This window comes from Pseudorasbora parva, chromosome 7, assembly GCF_024679245.1.
Source record: "Pseudorasbora parva isolate DD20220531a chromosome 7, ASM2467924v1, whole genome shotgun sequence".
Classification (NCBI taxonomy): Eukaryota; Metazoa; Chordata; class Actinopteri; order Cypriniformes; family Gobionidae; genus Pseudorasbora; species Pseudorasbora parva.
In genome coordinates, this window is record NC_090178.1 from 17,198,302 (window position 1) to 17,216,427 (window position 18,126).

The following is an 18,126-nucleotide window of genomic DNA, read 5'->3' on the forward strand; positions in this document are numbered from 1 at the left end:
TGCCGTGATCGTATAAAGGACACCCATATGCCTGAAAACGATCCACTTCTAAGGAATATTATGGACTTTTTTGGGTGGTTGGTGTTCCTTGTTCAGCTGAACCCACCAGGGAGTCCTTGCTACTGAATATTAATAGTCGATCATTTTAATATAAATTTTTGCTTTATGGATGAGGACGAGGTTATATGACACCCTCCGCCCCCCCATGAAAAAATATGTAAACATCCTTAGAACAAGATCAATGTAAGGGATTTATTCATCCATTAGGTTGCGCCACTTACAGTATATTTACAGCTGGACGGTTATTTTAACAGCACTGGGATTGATTGCCTTTTGAGAGTGTATATTTAAAGCTGATGCTACACACATAGACCCATAAATTAAAGCAGATGACCACAGTTTTGACTCCATTCAGCCTACCAGGAACAGGATGTGCACTCTGACATCCTTTCAGGGTAATCGTTTATTTTTTCTTGGCCTCAGACACTGAAATTTTTGGACGTTACAAGCAAGGCACAAGGGATGACTGAGCTTTCTTAGATAGCTTGCTGTAGATTTTATTTCATCATTCATCAGCATTTTGGAGCACCTGGACAGAACGAGCTAAAATCGAAGTTTCAGGCCCCTTTGTCCCTAGTTGACTCATCGCAAATCTGTGCGTGATGTCCCCAAATTTTAACCGTCCGATTCAAAATACTGCAACATCTTCCGATGAAAGATTTCCCACATGAATGTTTCAAATGAACAGCGTGAAACGAACAAGGGTACTTGGCACAAATGAGCTGCAAACACAGACCTCTGTGTTTAACAAGATAAAGCAGTGCCATGTTTACTGAAGTCCTGTTTAGAAATCCTCATGTTGATGCGTCATCATGAATCGCCTGTTCTCACAGAGCTCTCTCAAATTAATTATAAACCTACTGAATTCTATCTATCTATCTATCTATCTATCTATCTATCTATCTATCTATCTATCTATCTATCTATCTATCTATCTATCTATCTATCTATCTATCTATCTATCTATCTATCTATCTATCTATCTATCTATCTATCTATCTATCTATCTATCTATCTATCTATCTATCTATCTATCTATCTATCTATCTATCTATCTATCTATCTATCTAATCAATCCATCCACTCATCTGCCGATCTTTCTCTATATAATATAAAATGTGTATTTATCTGATGGTAAGCTCATAGTAAAAGAACCTGGTTGTTCATTCGAAGGCAGCAGGTTCAAATCAAGCTAGGGGTGGCTGGTGAGAGTATCTGACATTATAATCCAGCTGTCTAAGCACTTAACGCATTTACTCCTTGGGAAATAGTCATCGTAAGCATTTTGCAGAAGACATATGTCTTCTATACTGTAAGAAAACACTGCCAAATATCACGCTCATGCTTTTTCTTTCTTTCTCCCATCAGTAAGCACTGAAGTACCACCATCATGCTCGAATGGCTGTGAACACTGCTCAGAGTACAACGGCTGTCTTAAATGTCGCCCCCGACTCTTCATCTTACTGGAGCGGAATGACATACGTCAGATAGGAATCTGCCTCGCTGCCTGTCCTGTTGGATATTATGGCATTCGAAATCGGGATATGAACAAATGCACACGTGAGTCTTTAAGATCTACTGGAATGATTTTATCAATTCAACTGTAAATAAGTATACGGGGATACTAAGGTAATGAGGTTTATTTTTTGAAAGAACACGAAATGTTGAAGACTGGTGGCTGGAATAAAGTACATTATATATTATATATAAATATATATATTTTTCTTAAATATATACATGTATGTGTGTATATACATAATTATTCTATATATATATATATATATATATATATATATATATATATATATATATATATATATATATATATATATATATATTATTTTTTTTTTTCTTTTCTTTTTTTTTCTTAAATATATACATGTATGTGTGTATATACATAATTAAAAAAAGAATAATTTAGATAAAGAATATTTTAGATAAAGATAGAATAATTATGTATATACACACATACATGTTATGTATATACATAATTATGTATTTTCACACATATATATATATATATATATATATATATATATATGTGCATATATATATATATATAATTAGTGTTGTCAAATGATTAATCTCATCTAAAATAAGTTTCTCTTTACATAATATGTGTGTAAATTCTCATCACTTTGCTATTGTCCATCTGTCAATCATAGGCATATATTTTGCCGGGTTTTTTTAGATTAAAGTGGAGTGACACAGTTTGCCCACTGATACATCTTACCCTCTCTTGAAAAATGAAGATCAAGTCTCTGACCAACACAGACTCATAAAATGTCTTTCCCGTTCGCCCAAGCTTTAACATCAGTGATTTAGTGTTTAATGCCATTGGGAAGAAGGCACAAGTTATGCAATTATGAAACAATCACACTGTTCACCTCATTTATTAGTACTGTAACCCCCAATGACAGCGCATCTGACCAGTGGATGCCTAATGCTGAGCCAGTGATCTGTTTTCTCTTACACTGCGGGAGAAAAACACGGTTAGGGGATAAAACACAAAGCAAAACATTGGTAATACACTGCTGTTTGTCTGTTTCTCCTCGGAAGTCTGTGTTATTATTGTAGGCTGTAAAAGCAGAGGTCATGATAGTTCAACTCTGGCCATATTTTTCATTCTTTCTACGCAAACCCTACGCAAAACGCATTTGACTTACCTTTAATCGACCTCTTTGTTTTAGCAGACCCGGCGACCTGTTCCCACCATGTGCGTGAGCATTTTTACTGTGACAAAGGCAAAGCGGGAGAACTGCAAGGGAGTACCTCTCGTAAATTAATATGTGGTACCTCTTTACTCCTGTTGTGGGAGGAAATGAATAGCTTTATTTGAGGCCGTTCTAACTTCAACCTACCGAAGCTTTTCCAATTGTAAATTGAACGCCTTGCTCCCTTTTCAAGCGTGTTTTGATAGCCAATTAGTGTGAACCACAGCTTGGAGTCATTATATTTTGTTATAGGAAGAAAATACTTTTGTTACCAAGATACACTCTTGCATCACTCCGCCTAATACCTCTCAGATGGTTCTGATTTAAACTTTCATTCTAGATAACCTTAAATTTAAATGTGAGCATCAAGGGAAGTGAGAAATTAGCGGAGCGCTGTTTTTATTTCACAACCCTCTGGAGCCTTTAATTCATCATTTCTTGACTGTATACTTTACACTTGCTTTGAAATACCACATGCAGCTGTCCGCTTGTTAGCCTAAGTATTTTTATGACCCACACATTGACACCGAAATGTGTTGTATCCACAGGTGTCGGCTTCAAATCGCTCGGAACGTCACCAGACCTCTTATCGCCAACATTTCCCAGCGACGTATTTGTTTCTTTCTCACTCTGTGCGTTTGTGTCGTGTTTTGAGAGACGGCTGTGCATGCGAACCCCTCCTTCATCTCAGGCCTCTGAGTGGCTGCCCCGCTGCAATTATTCAATCAGCTGCGTGCATTTGATTAGTCTCCAAATCCCCATGATGTCTTGTTAACAACATTTGTCTTGAATTAAGGGTACATTTGTAAATGCTTGAGTGCAAAAGAATTTGCTCCAAACATTACTAATTTAGTTGTCAGGCATTTAAAGTAGTAATTGAGAGCAGAGGTTACACCAAAAAAAACACGGCTCAAGTATGTTGTTAGGCCCTCTTCTGCTTTTGGCCGCGACTCAGAGATATCCGAGATATCCGTGTGCTGCCGCTCTGAGAATGTCCCAGGTATTCGAACAGAAATTTAAGAACCCTATTTTTGCACATTTTCGCATATGTAATGGTAATTCAGCGTTTAAACCGGTTACGCAAAATGGTTAGCACTCCTTCTTGATTTAAAGTTCTTTCTGTCTCAGTCAGAAGACTGATTTCTAATCCGTTTTAAAGCAGGAAATAATCTGTTTTAGGATTTTAAAACGTAGAAAAATGACTTACAATGGGGAACATTTGCCAGGTGAACTCCTGCTATCATTGAAGGACTTTAAAACATCATTCTCAATATGATCAGAGCATTGGTCTCAGACCTTTGGACCCATATGCAAATTCTTTTAGGATTTAAAGAACCAAAGGAAAAGATTAAGATGGGTATTTAAGCACTGGATCCCGTTTATCAGAATGAGATAATGAAGATAATGGGGTTATGAGTGGGGAAATTCTTTTTCATGGTTTTCCCTCTGCCAAAATCCACAATTGCCCTCCAATTTGAGACAGTTTGTATGCTTGATCAAAGACGGCAGGCTTACAGTGAGACAGAGGTGTGAGGAAGCCAAACGAGAGTCTTAACATTCTTAAGAAACTGTAAGAGCCGCAGCAACCAGATGGTGGGCCACTTGTTCATAGTTTACAATTGGTCTTGATAAACTGATTATATATTTCTGTATGTCTTTCTTCATTGCAGAATGTAAAATAGAAAACTGTGAGGCATGTTTTAGCCGAAACTTTTGCACAAAATGTAAGGAGGGCATGTACTCGCACAGAGGGCGGTGTTTCTCTAGCTGTCCTGAAGGATTCACCGTCAATGGCACCTTGGAGTGTGTAGGTGAGTGAGACCTCATTGTTTATTAGATTTTGCTTGTGTGTATTTTGATACGATTCTTTCTATAATAAATGAGTGCCTAATTAATGTCTTTGGTCATTTTAGAAATTTAGATTTTATATATTTTACCATGTCTTAAAGGGATAGTTCACCCTATAATTAAAATTCAGTTTATACCTTTATACATTTCTTTGAAGATATTTGGAAGAATGTTTGTAACCAAGCAGATCTCACCCTTATTGACTACCATAGTATTTTTTCCCCTACTAAGTGCTAATAAACAGCGTTTTGACACCTGCGATGCTTGAACTTAGTCAAACAAATTGTGAATGTTAAGTGAATTTTAGAATTTTTCAGTCTTAAAGGAAGTGTATGTAAGATTGTGGCCAAAACTGATACTATGGGTGTATCCTCTCTCCCCCTCCCCCCTGACTCGAGGTTGCCAGATAGGCTGCAGTATCCAACAAGAACATTTGTATCTGCAGCTGTGGTAACTAGAGCTGAGCTGGCAACCCGGATCCCGAAACACTACTGACTTCGTGATTGGTAGATAGGTGGAGGGTGGAGCTTCAGGCCGAAACACAACATGTCAACGTCAACATCAGTTGAGGGCTGCAACAACAACTTTTAAATGGCAATATTCTGGCCGGACTACTGTTGTCAGTGATATAAGTATTTAAAATTAACATGATTTCTTAATGTCTAATGACATATCAGGGCCAGTTTATGATACATTGAAATATATTTCTTTCATACTTTTCCTTTAAATTAAAGGACAACTCCGGTGAGAAATGAACCTAGGGGTAATTAACAGATGGTTACCAAGTAGATCGTTCTCTGGGATGCGTTTTCTTGAAAATCGAATGTGAAGAGTTTTATCTCTAAAAACAGATTAGCTTATAACACTAGTCTATGGGGCACAGGGTAGTGAAATTAAATCGCTAGTTAATACCACTAACAAGGCTAAAAATAGCCTCACACTAACACAGTTGCATAATGAGGGTCCCTTCATGCAAACCGAAGCATTGAGAACTTTGTAAGAGTACAAACAGTTCAATAAGAAGATACTTTATAAACATAGTGCCTTACGCATTCGCGGACAGGCGCCATCTTGGAAAAGAGTCTCAACGAATCGATCTACGAGCGCTGTTCTAAGTGAGCTGGTCGATAGGAATTAAGTTTGTGTAATGTAATAACATGGACATTTTTAGTTTTATTAATTTATTTATTTTCTCTTTTGCGTTCAGCGATTTCTTCCAGAAACAACGGACCATATGAGATTCCAAGTCACAGTTCATCACTTAGCAGAGCTCTCGTCGCTCGATGAGTCGAGACTGTTTTCCAAGATGGCGCCTGTCCGTGAACGGACTTTATAAAGTATCTTCTTATTGAACTGTTTGTACACTTACTAAGTTCTCAATGTTTCGGTTTGCATGTAGGGACCCTCATTATGCTACTGTGTTAGTGTGAGGCTATTTTGAGCCTTGTTAGTCGTATTAACTAGCGATTTACTTTCACTTCGCTGTGCCCCATAGACTAGTGTTATGAGCTAATCTGTTTTTAGAGATAAAACTCTTTACATTCTATATTCATGAAAACGCATCCCAGAGAACGATCTACCTTGCAACCATCTTTTAATTACACCTAGGTTCATTTCTCACCGGAGTTGTCCTTTAAAACGTTTGAAACCTAAATTATGACTTCTACATCACTGTCATTTATATTTACAGTTCACACGCAATTTATTGTGATGAATGCAATTCGTAAGAAATGTTTAGTATATTGTATAAAAACACACTGACATTTTATTAATAATATATTTTATGATAACAGTAATGTTAAAAAAATCATATATTTAAGCTTTTTTATTTTATATTCCGTTTTGTGCATGTCATCACTTGGTACTGTACTTCTGTCATTGCAAATCAGTTATACAGCTGGAATGATGGAACTGGAAAGTTCTTGGATGCCTTTAGTTTTTTGTATTTCTTCAAATTCCGTTTTCCTTTTTCTGTGGTTTCTCAATCGCTGTTGAGAGGAACGTTGGCAAAAGGCCTGTTGGATGATAAGGGTTTATTGATTTCTTTTGAAAATATTTTTGTCAGAAGCAAGCAAACACAGCACTAATACCATTACTCGCAATGGTGGTGCTGGCTCCTCCAGGCTGCTTGGCCTTTAAACGCACAGCCTCGACTTCCAAGGTGACATTTTGCCAAAGTTTATAATGCCTCACCTGCGTCAATGAGTCAGTCCGACACTTTGAAATGTGGATCGTTTTTTGCATGGATGAGTTCCCTTTGACCTTGCTGCCCCCAAATGTAAAAAAAAAAATTGGATGCTTACAAGACTTTGCGTTTGAAAACAGATCAATGCAATTGAAAGTTTAGAGCTTGACAGCTTGTCATTACGTTGAATAAAAATGGAGCCTACCTCATACAATCATAACACATGCTCTGCTTTTTAGCAAAAAGTAATTGGAAAATGTGAGCGATGCTGGATTTTAGCAGTCTGAATCTCCACTGTGGATTCTTTGGGGCTTCCTAATGCAATTTCTTCAACTTTTGTTTGGAGTAACATGTTTTTCAGACCCCCATACAGAGGAACAAAATGTTCAAACTTTGTTCGAACATTTTCTGTCTTTTCCCTATCGTCTGAAATGTATTACATTTTGTAATTGGTACATAACTAGATTCATTAAAAATGTTTTTTTTCTTTTTTCTGTGTTGCAGTCCAATGTGATCTAAGCGAGTGGAGTCCATGGGGCCCTTGCATGAAGAAGAACAAAACATGTGGCTTTAAAAAGGGTAACCAGACCCGTACTAGGGAGCTCGTACAGCTTCCAAGTCCTGCCACTTCCACAGGGGCCGCGCCGCCCTCGGGCTGCGTCCCAGAGACACAGACCCAGAGATGTACCGTGCAGAAAAAGATCCCTTGCAAAGGTAAATCAGTGAAAGAACAACAGAAAAATGTTGGATAGAGGGTGGATAGGAAATACTTGCGCCAAAAGGAATGCGTGAAATCAGTTATCCAGCTTCAATACGCGTGTTTGCAAATTACAGATTTGTTGATTTATTGATCCTTTATCTTTTTTGGCCACTCGGAAAAACACTTAAGCGGTCTCCTGAAACTAATTTGATTTCGTTTATTTACGCTTTTTGACATAATACGGTGTAAATAAATCCTTGAGTGTTCCCAGTAAATAAACAGAAGCCCCAGCTGGTTTGTAATCTTTTCGTCGCTGGCTGCGGATCTGAGGGCGGCCTTTTGTTTGTTGCTTTAACTTACTGGAAAGTGAGGTTAATATGCTGCTCTGGCTCTCGAGCGGGAACGGAACGCCAGTGGATCTGTAGTGGATCTGTAGTGGACCTGTTGGGTGTGAACTGTTCAAAAAAAGTCTGAACATGTTGTTTCCTCAGGGTGTAAACATGCCTGGATGGCTTGTGTAGATTTTAGCCTATTTGAGTTTGCATGGAGGAAAAATGTAGTTTATAGTAAGTCTACAAAAAATATATCAACTGCTTAATGAAGTTTTTTTTTTTAGATGCTATCAGCTTGTTACGGTTCCGTTCAAAACATTTGGGGTCAGAGAAATGTTACTTTTATTCAGCAAGGATACAGTAAAATGATCAAAAGTGACAATGATTCTTACATTATTACAAAACATTTTATTTCAAATAATATTAAAGTTTCCACAAAAAAATTAAGCAGTACAACAGTTTTCAACAATGGTAATGATAAGAAATGTTTCTTGAGCATCAGATCAGCATATTAAAATAATTTCTGTAGGATCATGCGACACTGAAGACAAGTAGCCTGGATGCCAGCCGACCTCACAACATCTGAGCTCGGGCAGTTCGCTCTGGACTTGATCCATAGAAGAGTAATTATGCTCGAACAGAAACTGTTCGGACCAATGAAATTGTCAGGGTGGGCTTTAGACGATGATGGACAGATGATAAACAGTAATGTAATCCTCCACGTCATCAAAGGCGCATGGGTTGAATTTGTTCAAATCCTAAACGGAGAGTTTGTTTGTATGCATTCACCTTCACTATTTCTCTCTGAAATGATGATCATGTTGGTAAGTAACTGTGTATCCTTAAATAATTTTTTTAAACACCGGTAAAGATCATTTATTCCAGCATGCGTGCAGACAGGGTTGCCAAGTTTTAACAACAAAACCCGCCAACTACTAGCCTAAAACTAGCCCGATAGCTTCTCTGGGGGGGTTCTTCGGTTTGGGGGGGTAAGATGTGTGTTATTTTGGCAAGGTTGCCTGCTAAAATTTGCATTCCTAGGTCTATATATCACATATATGAGGTCGCTTCAACCCGCGGACATGGAAAACACTCCTCCGGAAAACCGCAGACTTGGCAACACAGTGCAGTTGAGTTCTGTTGACATTTGAAAACTAATGTTATGCGTCACTCCGGTGCTCTGATTGGTTGTAGGTCTATCCAATCGAGGTCTTTTCTGGTTCGGCTGAAACACACCCCATAATTACAGCCCAATGGAGCAGTTTCAGACTCATATTCTGACTAGAATTGAGTATGACCACGTCAGGCTAGAAGACTAGAGTAATGATGCTAAAAATGCAACTTTGCCATCACAGGAATAAAATATTAAAAAAAAAATTGTAATAGTATTTGACAATATTACTGTTTTTACGTTATTTTTATCAAAAATATTCAGCTTCGGTGAGTGTGAGACTTCTTTCGAAAAACTTTACAAATTCTTAACCTCAATGGTAGTTTATGTCAAGGATTTAAATATTGCATTAGAAAATCATGAATTTTCTGCATTTTAGCATTATATTTTTCAGATGAGTTTTAATTAACTTTTCATTGTTCAAGTTGAGCTGAATTAATTTAATTTTCCGAATATTTTCTGCAAAACATAATATGTATTTTTTTAGTTATTAAAATAGGCTTTTATTTTGAAAAGAATCTTTTACCCAAAGTAAAGCACCCATGTGCTGCTCCAAACCCAAATTACATTTTCATCCAAAAAAAAAAACAAGAATGGGAAAATGATTATTGTAACCGTCAAGCTTAAAAAGCACATACAAGTAGGCTAGTCAATATAATTTATACAATTAGTCAATTGTTTACTTTGTTAGAAGACTGCAATTGAAGTTGCTATTTACTCAAAATCTTGTGCTTCCTTTATTAAAATCTAGCATTAATTCAGGAATGCCTGTTTTTTAATATACACACGGCATAGAGCATGTCCACATAAGAAGAAAAGGGCTGAAAAGAAGAAATCAGAACAAATCTAATTGTTTGTCATAAAATTGATACATTTGAAAATCTGCAACTGAAAGAGATGTGAGAACTAAGGAAGTCTCCCACACTTTATTACCCACTGGGCTTTTCCAGTAAAGATGATCTCATTACTTAAAGTAAAGATAGCTCATTTGATCAGAGTTTTTTATGAATGCTGAGAAAAAGGTCTCCTTAATGTTGTTAACATTAAGGAGCAAGCATACCTAGACTCCATATTCAAGCGATTCTTATCAGTGCAGTACAGGAAATTTCTTGACTGACGACTCGGTCTAAACGCTAAGCTAATTGTAACACCACCCATAGAGTGGTTCCTAAAATAAACACCGGAATATACCTTCTAGAGCTCGGAGAAACTGTGTGTTCCTGGAAATTACGTCTTATTCATGCAAACAGCCTCACAAGATCTCTGCTCGCTGTTCTTTTTTCGGGGGAAGTGGATTCCATGCTTTGCTGGACTAGGTGTAACAGCGCTATTTGAGAAATAAGAGGCAAATTTACTCTGCATGACGCCCGTATTGTGGAAAGAATTTTCACCCAGGGTCCATAAGAATAATTAACAGTGAAATATTATAAACTGCCCCATAAAAGTGCTATATCGCCTGCCAAATTTCTAAATTCAGAGAGTCCACTTGTCGGAAAAGCTTTCTGAGAGAGAGAGAGAGAGAGAGAGAGAGAGAGAGAGGGAGAGAGAGAGAGAGAGAGAGAGAGATAGCGAGAGAAAGGGAGAGAGCGCTACGGTGAACTAATAGGTCTGGACACGTGTAAAGTCATTTGTTTGTAGTTCAATCTAATAATATCATGCTTGCCCTAACTATGTTAAGATAGGATCAGTTAGAAAAGTGTTCGGCCGGGAGTCAAAACATGTTTTCACCTCAAAAGCAAAGTGGCATCATCCACTCGAAAAGAATTAATGCAACTCAGGTGTCAAAGAGCTCATAGGTTATGGGTTGCATGACCCAAACACCCTCTTTTTTTTCTAAGTGCGCAACGTTCACCTCGTGCTAAATTAGCAAGGCTGTGAATACATCTGCAGGAATTGGCTGACAGGGCTGCTGTAAAAATCACAGGGGGCAGTGCTTGTATAACACTGGTGATTTACTGGTCTGCAGATCTCACGCTTTGTGTTGATTATGCCAAGCTCCCCCCTTTCTCTTCCCCTTCCTGTAGCTTAATAAATGTCTTTGCACGAAAACCGAATACACTTAATGCGTGATTGCCTTTGTCAGGCGATGGTGTTTAGGTTGGATTGAGCAGCGCTGTAATTATTGCTGTCATAAATGAATGGATCCTCCCCAAGCGCTCTTACCGCTTTATCAAAGCTAACAAGTCTCCTCCATGTGGATCCAAAGTTTAAGGCTCCATTTCCTTCCATGTTTTTTTGTTTCACCTTGGTTTTAAAATCGTGATTAACTGACTCAAGTTTTTCACATTTTGTGAACTTGAGTCCTTTGAATTTCTCACACGAACAAGATCGCTCTTCTCAAAGCAGTGAATACTAAACAGTTGAATTCAGTTAGACTTGTTTTGTTTTGTTTGTGGAAGTCTTTCAGAATCTTTTCACTGATAAAACTATGAAATAATTAATTGTTTTAATACCACACATACAACCAGGGCCTAAAATGAACACTTGGCAAGCGCCAAATGTGAGTTAAAAATCGCCGCTGGTGAGTATATGGAACGGTGTCAATCGTCAGCTGGCCGGTAATGTGAACTAACGCAATTGATTCTTGGGAATTATGACTGGTCTGGGCTGCATCAACAAGAAAGGGAACTCAATTCTTTTCTCTTTCGCCCAGAAATACGTGTCTCAGACAGCGTACAAATACCAAATTGAGTTCTCTTTCACATCTGCGCTTAAACAGACATATTTAAACAAAATTATGTCAAAAAGCCTGTCTTGGCAAGCATCCTCATAAACATTGTCCATTTTGTCTTAAGTGAATGTAAACAGGTGAGAAAGAAAACACATCGGATCTGTGCATTAGCTCTTAAAGTGACAGCAGCCTAATATTCTTGTTGCTGTGTTTGTTTTTAGTTTGATTCAAACAACAAAAGACAAAGAAAATCACTCACTGCTCATGACTAAATAACAGGATTAATCTGTTCATGGCTTGTAAAACTATTTTTATGGCTGGTCATTTTTCTTAAGTCACCGGCCATTGGCAGGTGTGGAAAAAGTTATTTTTATGCCCTGCATACAACATATTAATCTTTGGTCCTTTAATCTGATTGGATAGGTCCTAGAAGGTTTCACCACTAGAAGTCTTTTCAGCACTTATGATGCTTTCAGTTGGTTACATTCTCATGCCAGTAGGTGGCAGCACGTGACTTTATGAGAGATAAGTGAGTCAATGAATTATTCATTTGAATTAATTGTTCAAAGCACGCTGATTAATATACACTCTAAAAAATGCTGGGTTAAAAACAACCCAAGTTGGGTTGAAAATGCACCAACCCAACAATTGAGTTGTTTTAACCCAATGGTTGAGTTGTTTTAACCCAATGGTTGAGTTGTTTTAACCCAATGGTTGAGTTGTTTTAACCCAGTGGTTGAGTTGTTTTAACCCAGTGGTTGTTTTTCAACCCAACTTGGGTTGTTTTTAACCCAGCATTTTTTAGAGTGTAGTGACTGGCTGTGCCTGAAATTGCATAGGTGCTTCTTTCGGATAATTAATTACTCTGACTGCTAAAAAGTACATTAGTATGATTGTGTTTTGTATGAATGTGATCCGGATGTACTGATGTGTCATGTGACTTATCAACGTTGTGTCACTAAAATTATGATCTGAAAATTATGATCCAAGTTATTCAACTATACAAATAAAATTAATGAAGTAGGTCTTATTTAATTATAAAAACTATAATACTGATCTGCCAACATTTTCGCTAGATGATAAATTAAAATAAGCTGATAAAATCACTGTTTTCTCCAGAACGACTGTACAGCCAAATCAGTTTTTGTTGCAATATTGTCCTGTTTGGCACTGTGAAGCTGATTTGAACCAATCCTCATTGTAAAAAGCACTATATAAATATATTCGATTGATTGATTGATTGATTGTCGCTTCACTGCCATTCACAACTCCTCTCCCGTAGCCTCACGGGATGGTAAAGTTTAAATCAGATGCGCACTTCAGAATCTTGCCAGAAATAAGTCACCTGGGTATGTTTCTAATATAAATACTGTGAATTCAGACACGATTCTCTATTCACATACTGTTTTTTCTCCTACTATATATCAGGGAAGCATGTCATTTCAGATGCAGTCACTGTGTTTATGAGTGAGTCATTGTATCATTCATTATACTGATTTGTTTAAACATACTGATTCAACATTGTACAAAACAATCAACTGTCTTTAAAAGTGAGTCAATGAATCATTCATTCAACCGATTAGTTCAGGAGCAAAAGTGAGTGTCTTAGTTGACTCATTCAATCCAACGATTTGTTTAAATACATTAATTCAGAAACAAAACACCACTACTGTGTGTTTCTCAGAGTTGCGCAGCGGATCTACTATGGCTTCATTTGAAGCTACAGTATTTTTGCTATCAGAGCAAAACAAATTAAATATTATAGAGAATTCTAATTATTGTTTGTTTTGTTGTTAGATTCAAGTCCATTAACTCTTAAATGTTTGCCTAAGACATGTTTACGTTAATGCCTTTTAAAGTCAAAAATCTGTAAAAGTGAAACTGCTTTTTATATAACTCGTATTAAAAACCAAAGGTTTAATTAAACAAATATTTGTTTGCGCCCTTTCCATCCTATTTTTAATCATGCATTTTATGGAAAAGCACATGCAACAGTTTGTGGTAGAACATCAGGGCTTTGAGATGAGCAGAGAGCCAATTTCAGGAGCCGCAGAGCGGCAGTGTGTGTGGCTCATGTTATCAAGTGCAGAGTGAATGCTCTCCAGCACCAAATGAGTGTTGACTTTGGTTTCCAGGGAACACTAAGACTCACAACACTAACTTCATAACAAATATCAGTCAGTCTGGAGGCCCTGACTCCCCCTTATAATAGTGCAAGTGAGGCTGATGCGAAACAAACCAGCCTGTGTTTTTCAAAAAGGTGTTTGTACAGCACTATAGTTCAGCATATACTTTTTTTTATACATTTATACATTTTACTAGGTATTTTTATTTACTCTAAACCTCTCCACTACTCAACTCTCTTAAAAAAAGGCAGATAAACGTAAAGTAGCAATCATTGTATTTTTATGTTAGTATTTTGATATTATTGTGTTGAAATTCATTTTTGAATGTGTTTAAAATGTAAAAGTACAGCTGTATTATCTTAATTGTATGTTTTTCTTGTTTTAAGTATAAATTAAAATGTATTGAGGTTTATTTATATATTGTTCCTGGAAAACAAGACATTATGTTTGTTTTTTGCAACCAGTTTTGGGAATAACGCATTACAAGTAATGCAAGTTTTGTGACTTTTTTCAGGTAAATGCATTACTTTTAGATTTACAACAAAATGTCTGAGTTACTTTTTCAAAAAAGTAATGCAAGTTACTCCGTTTTCCCATTCATAGACTGACACGGCTCTTGTCCCCATGTTAAGAGAAATCAGGAGTAAGGCTGCACTTCCTTCATTTTTACATTTGCGTAAAATAAACTTACATTTTTTGTAATGTTTAACATCAAACAAGCAAGCCCAGCTCCAAGTTAGAAAAAGTAACGCATTACTTTTCAAAGTAACACTGATTGCAACTTTCTTGTATTTAGGGGAAAAGAAGAAGAACCCACAGAACCGTGGAGAGAAAAATGGCAAGAACCGTGGACGAGACTCCAAGGAAAGTGGCAAAGTTGGCAAAAAGAAAAAAAAGACCCCTAACCGGTCCACCACTGTCCCCACCCTAACAACGAGCATGGTGACCTAACCTCAAGGTGTCAGGTGAGCCTAAGAAAGGAGAATGCCTGGCCCACCTTCGTTGCCTGAAGACAAACAGTATTTGATTGTGACAAATCAAACTTATGCAAAAAAAAAAAAAAAAAGGAATAACGCTGCTACACGTAAACCATGCTCAATGAGAACTGGAGGATTGCTGTACTAAATAATGAACTGTGTAAACTGAGTAAAGCTTGAGGGAACCATGGATCTGGGTTGGATAGTCTCATGCTTTTTGGAAGCACCCAGAAAGACTGTGTGTGCAGGGTCGTCTTTTTGTAAGCCTTCCCACAGGAAACGACATTGTTTGTGGTCGGCGAAATGTTCCATATGTTTCTCTTAGAAAGGTTTCTGAACTATAGAAGACACTGCAAATGAGGCCCGCCGTCCAAAAAGAACATCTACAATACATTAGAATCTTTTGTGATTCACCTAATCCAGCTGTAATCACATTCCTGTTCTCCAGAGTTGGATCTCCTTATGTTCGTGACAGGTAGCAAACAGTCTGGAGTCTGTCTGCGAGTCGGTCTCAGAGTGAAAAGTATTTTTTTCTGTAAAGTTCTTTGTTTTTTTCTGTTTTTTCTTTTCTTTCTGTTGTTTATAACAAAAGAAGGCACTGGAACTGATATTGTGGTTTACAGAGAGCATGTGGAGAAAGAAGAACTTTAATGATGATGAAACTATCCAAACATGAAGAAACAAGACGAACGCACTTATAACTTACAACCGGTAGAGCGGTTTTATTTGTTTTAATGATCTATGTAAAAAAAGTCTTTTGATTAGGGGAAAATGAATCCAATATTTTCTGCACAGAAGAAGGCAGCGATCCTATGAGGAATGTACAATGTTTAAGTATGTGTATGAAAGACTGTGTGCGTGTCAGTGTGTGCGTGTGTGTGTGTTTTTGAATCCGTGTTCTTGTGTGCACCTTTATGTTGTAAAGCGAGGAGAAGAGAGAGGTCAACAGTACCAAACCAAACCAGCATTATGCTTAAGCAGCATTGATTATATGCTTTATAGGTTTTTCATCGCTCAGTTATCATGTTTGCAACAGGTTCAATATATCCCATCATTCATAATGCTTTGCAACATACAGTATCAGTATCAGAGGAACGCAGTACATCATACGGTTATTTAAATGTAGCATCCAGTCACACTTAGTCTGATTGCTTTCCACGGCATCTCGACCTGGGCTGCATTTCTCAAAAGTATTATAAGCATAGGTCGATTGTTGAGACCTGTGATGCTAATGGTTTCTATGACATGTAGGCTTACAGTGCTTTTGGGAAATCCAGTGAGTATTTACAATATACACCCCTAATGAGAATTGTAACACTGAAAATGCCAGCTTCCGTTTATCTTGATGCAATATACATATTGTTATTATATATCTATTTCTATAAAAATCTACAAGGCAAATAAACACTTCAATAAACGTTTGGATGCAGTTTATTTGAATGAAGAACTTTTTTTGTCTTGTGTATTTGTATGGGGGACAGGGCTAGTTGTCACATGGGAACATTTTTAAGGGTGACATCTCTTAATAATTGTTTTACCACTGACTGATGTTGAGGGTTTCACAGACCTACTCCTCTTAAAATTAGATTTTTTCATGCTCTACATTAAAATGTCAATATTTTACCAGGTTAGTTTGTGTGGTAACACTATTTTACAGTGTCCTTGTTACACACTACGCGTGCCTGCTATAGTAAGATTAATAAATTATGCATAATTACAAGCAACTAACCCTAGACTAAATCCTAATTTTAACCCTAACCTTATAGCAAATACATTGTTAATTATTATTCAGTACTTAATTGTATAATTACACTATAACAATATGTGTATACGTTTGTTTTCAGGACAATCATTTTAATGAACTTACACAAACTATTACACGATTCATCCGCCTATTTTTTTTTTTTTTTTGCTGTTTTATTAATTATTTTGCATTTCTTAATTGTTTCTAATAGAGAAAGCCTCTATTAGGCTGTGTGACAACTTACACCACAGTGTAAAGGTGGGTTCAATAAATAAAAAAATATTTATTTTTTCCTAGATGGTAAAGTGAACCATATAGATTTTAGTGGCCATGAGTTTAACCCCTTAACTGTCAACCCCCCCGGAAAATAGACATGAAAATGACACCTAATTTATGATGATTACTAAAATATAGGATACAAAAAAAGCCATCGAAAAAAGGGGTTAAGGTATGTGTTAATACAGAAATTTAACTAGAAGTATTCACTGAAGTAAAAAGTATGACACTAGCCCTCCATTTTTCCCACAATTTCCATGTTTTTTTTTAGGCACCTTTACATATTTTATTAAATTATTATTTTTAAATAATTAGATAGATAGATAGATAGATAGATAGATAGATAGATAGATAGATAGATAGATAGATAGATAGATAGATAGATAGATAGATAGATAGATAGATAGATAGATAGATAGATAGATAATTTATCTTTACCTGCAGTATAATGGATCAAAGTGAAACCCCAATTGGCCAACTAGATCACAGACCTAAAACAGTATTTATTTGCCAATCTGGAAACATAAATTCTGATTCTAAACGGTCTACAAACTGGATGTGATTGTTGAAATATTGACAGGGAAATTATTCTTAGATCAGTGGTAATCTCTATCAATTTTGGAAGATTTATCAGTATTTTACTGGGTCACAGCACTGCAGTCTTTCACTGGGGTGGTCTGTGTCACAACAGGAGAGGAGAGGTGTTTGTGTTTGTACGTGCGTGATTCGTGTTAGAACAGCATAGCAATTGTGGTTCAGAATGAGTGGCGGTAGTTGGTGCCCGGGCAAGGGCCATAAAACTTGAGACAGAAATAAAAACTAATGATGTGTCATCGCCAGGGGGAGGAGCTTAAACAGGATAGCACCCTCCAACTGCAACAGCCGTTTCTCATTACAGAGGGGAGGGCAGAAGAACGGTAGAGAGTGGACCATAAATTACACTTTCATCCCCCTTCCTGACCATAAATTCTTGCGCCGGCTCCATGGGACAGAGCGCTCCCTCTTCTTCACCCTCTCTCATCCCTCTCCCATCCTTTCTCTCCCTCGTTTCATCTTTAGCACTCCTCCCGCGGCCTTCCCTTTGGTTGCCCTCTCTGCCTTTATCCACGTTTATCATTATATTTAAAGTCACCATTAAATCAAATATTGGAATATTGCATTATTTGTTATAAATTATTTATCGGTGCACATCGTTTTTCATGTGCCCTACCAATCTTTATTCAAAATAACTTCCTCTCCCATTTGCGAGAGGAAAACGTCTGCTCTGATGGCAGCGCCGCTTAAAAATTAACACACCTAACATCTCTTCTCTGATGACGTGT

General features: G+C 37.1%; 1 protein-coding gene across 2 annotated transcripts in view; it reads left to right on the forward strand.

Moving 5' to 3' along the window:
* Nucleotides 1-16,214, forward strand: part of rspo1 (R-spondin 1) — a 33,702-nt gene extending 17,488 nt beyond the window's left edge. For both annotated transcript variants that reach the window (XM_067448371.1, XM_067448372.1), the window contains 4 exons: nucleotides 1,429-1,620; nucleotides 4,445-4,585; nucleotides 7,312-7,521; nucleotides 14,604-16,214. In XM_067448371.1, coding sequence (XP_067304472.1) covers nucleotides 1,429-1,620; nucleotides 4,445-4,585; nucleotides 7,312-7,521; nucleotides 14,604-14,758 — 698 coding nt within the window. In that variant the 3' untranslated portion in view covers nucleotides 14,759-16,214. The remainder of the gene's footprint in view (nucleotides 1-1,428; nucleotides 1,621-4,444; nucleotides 4,586-7,311; nucleotides 7,522-14,603) is intronic.
* Nucleotides 16,215-18,126: the final 1,912 nt, after the last annotated feature.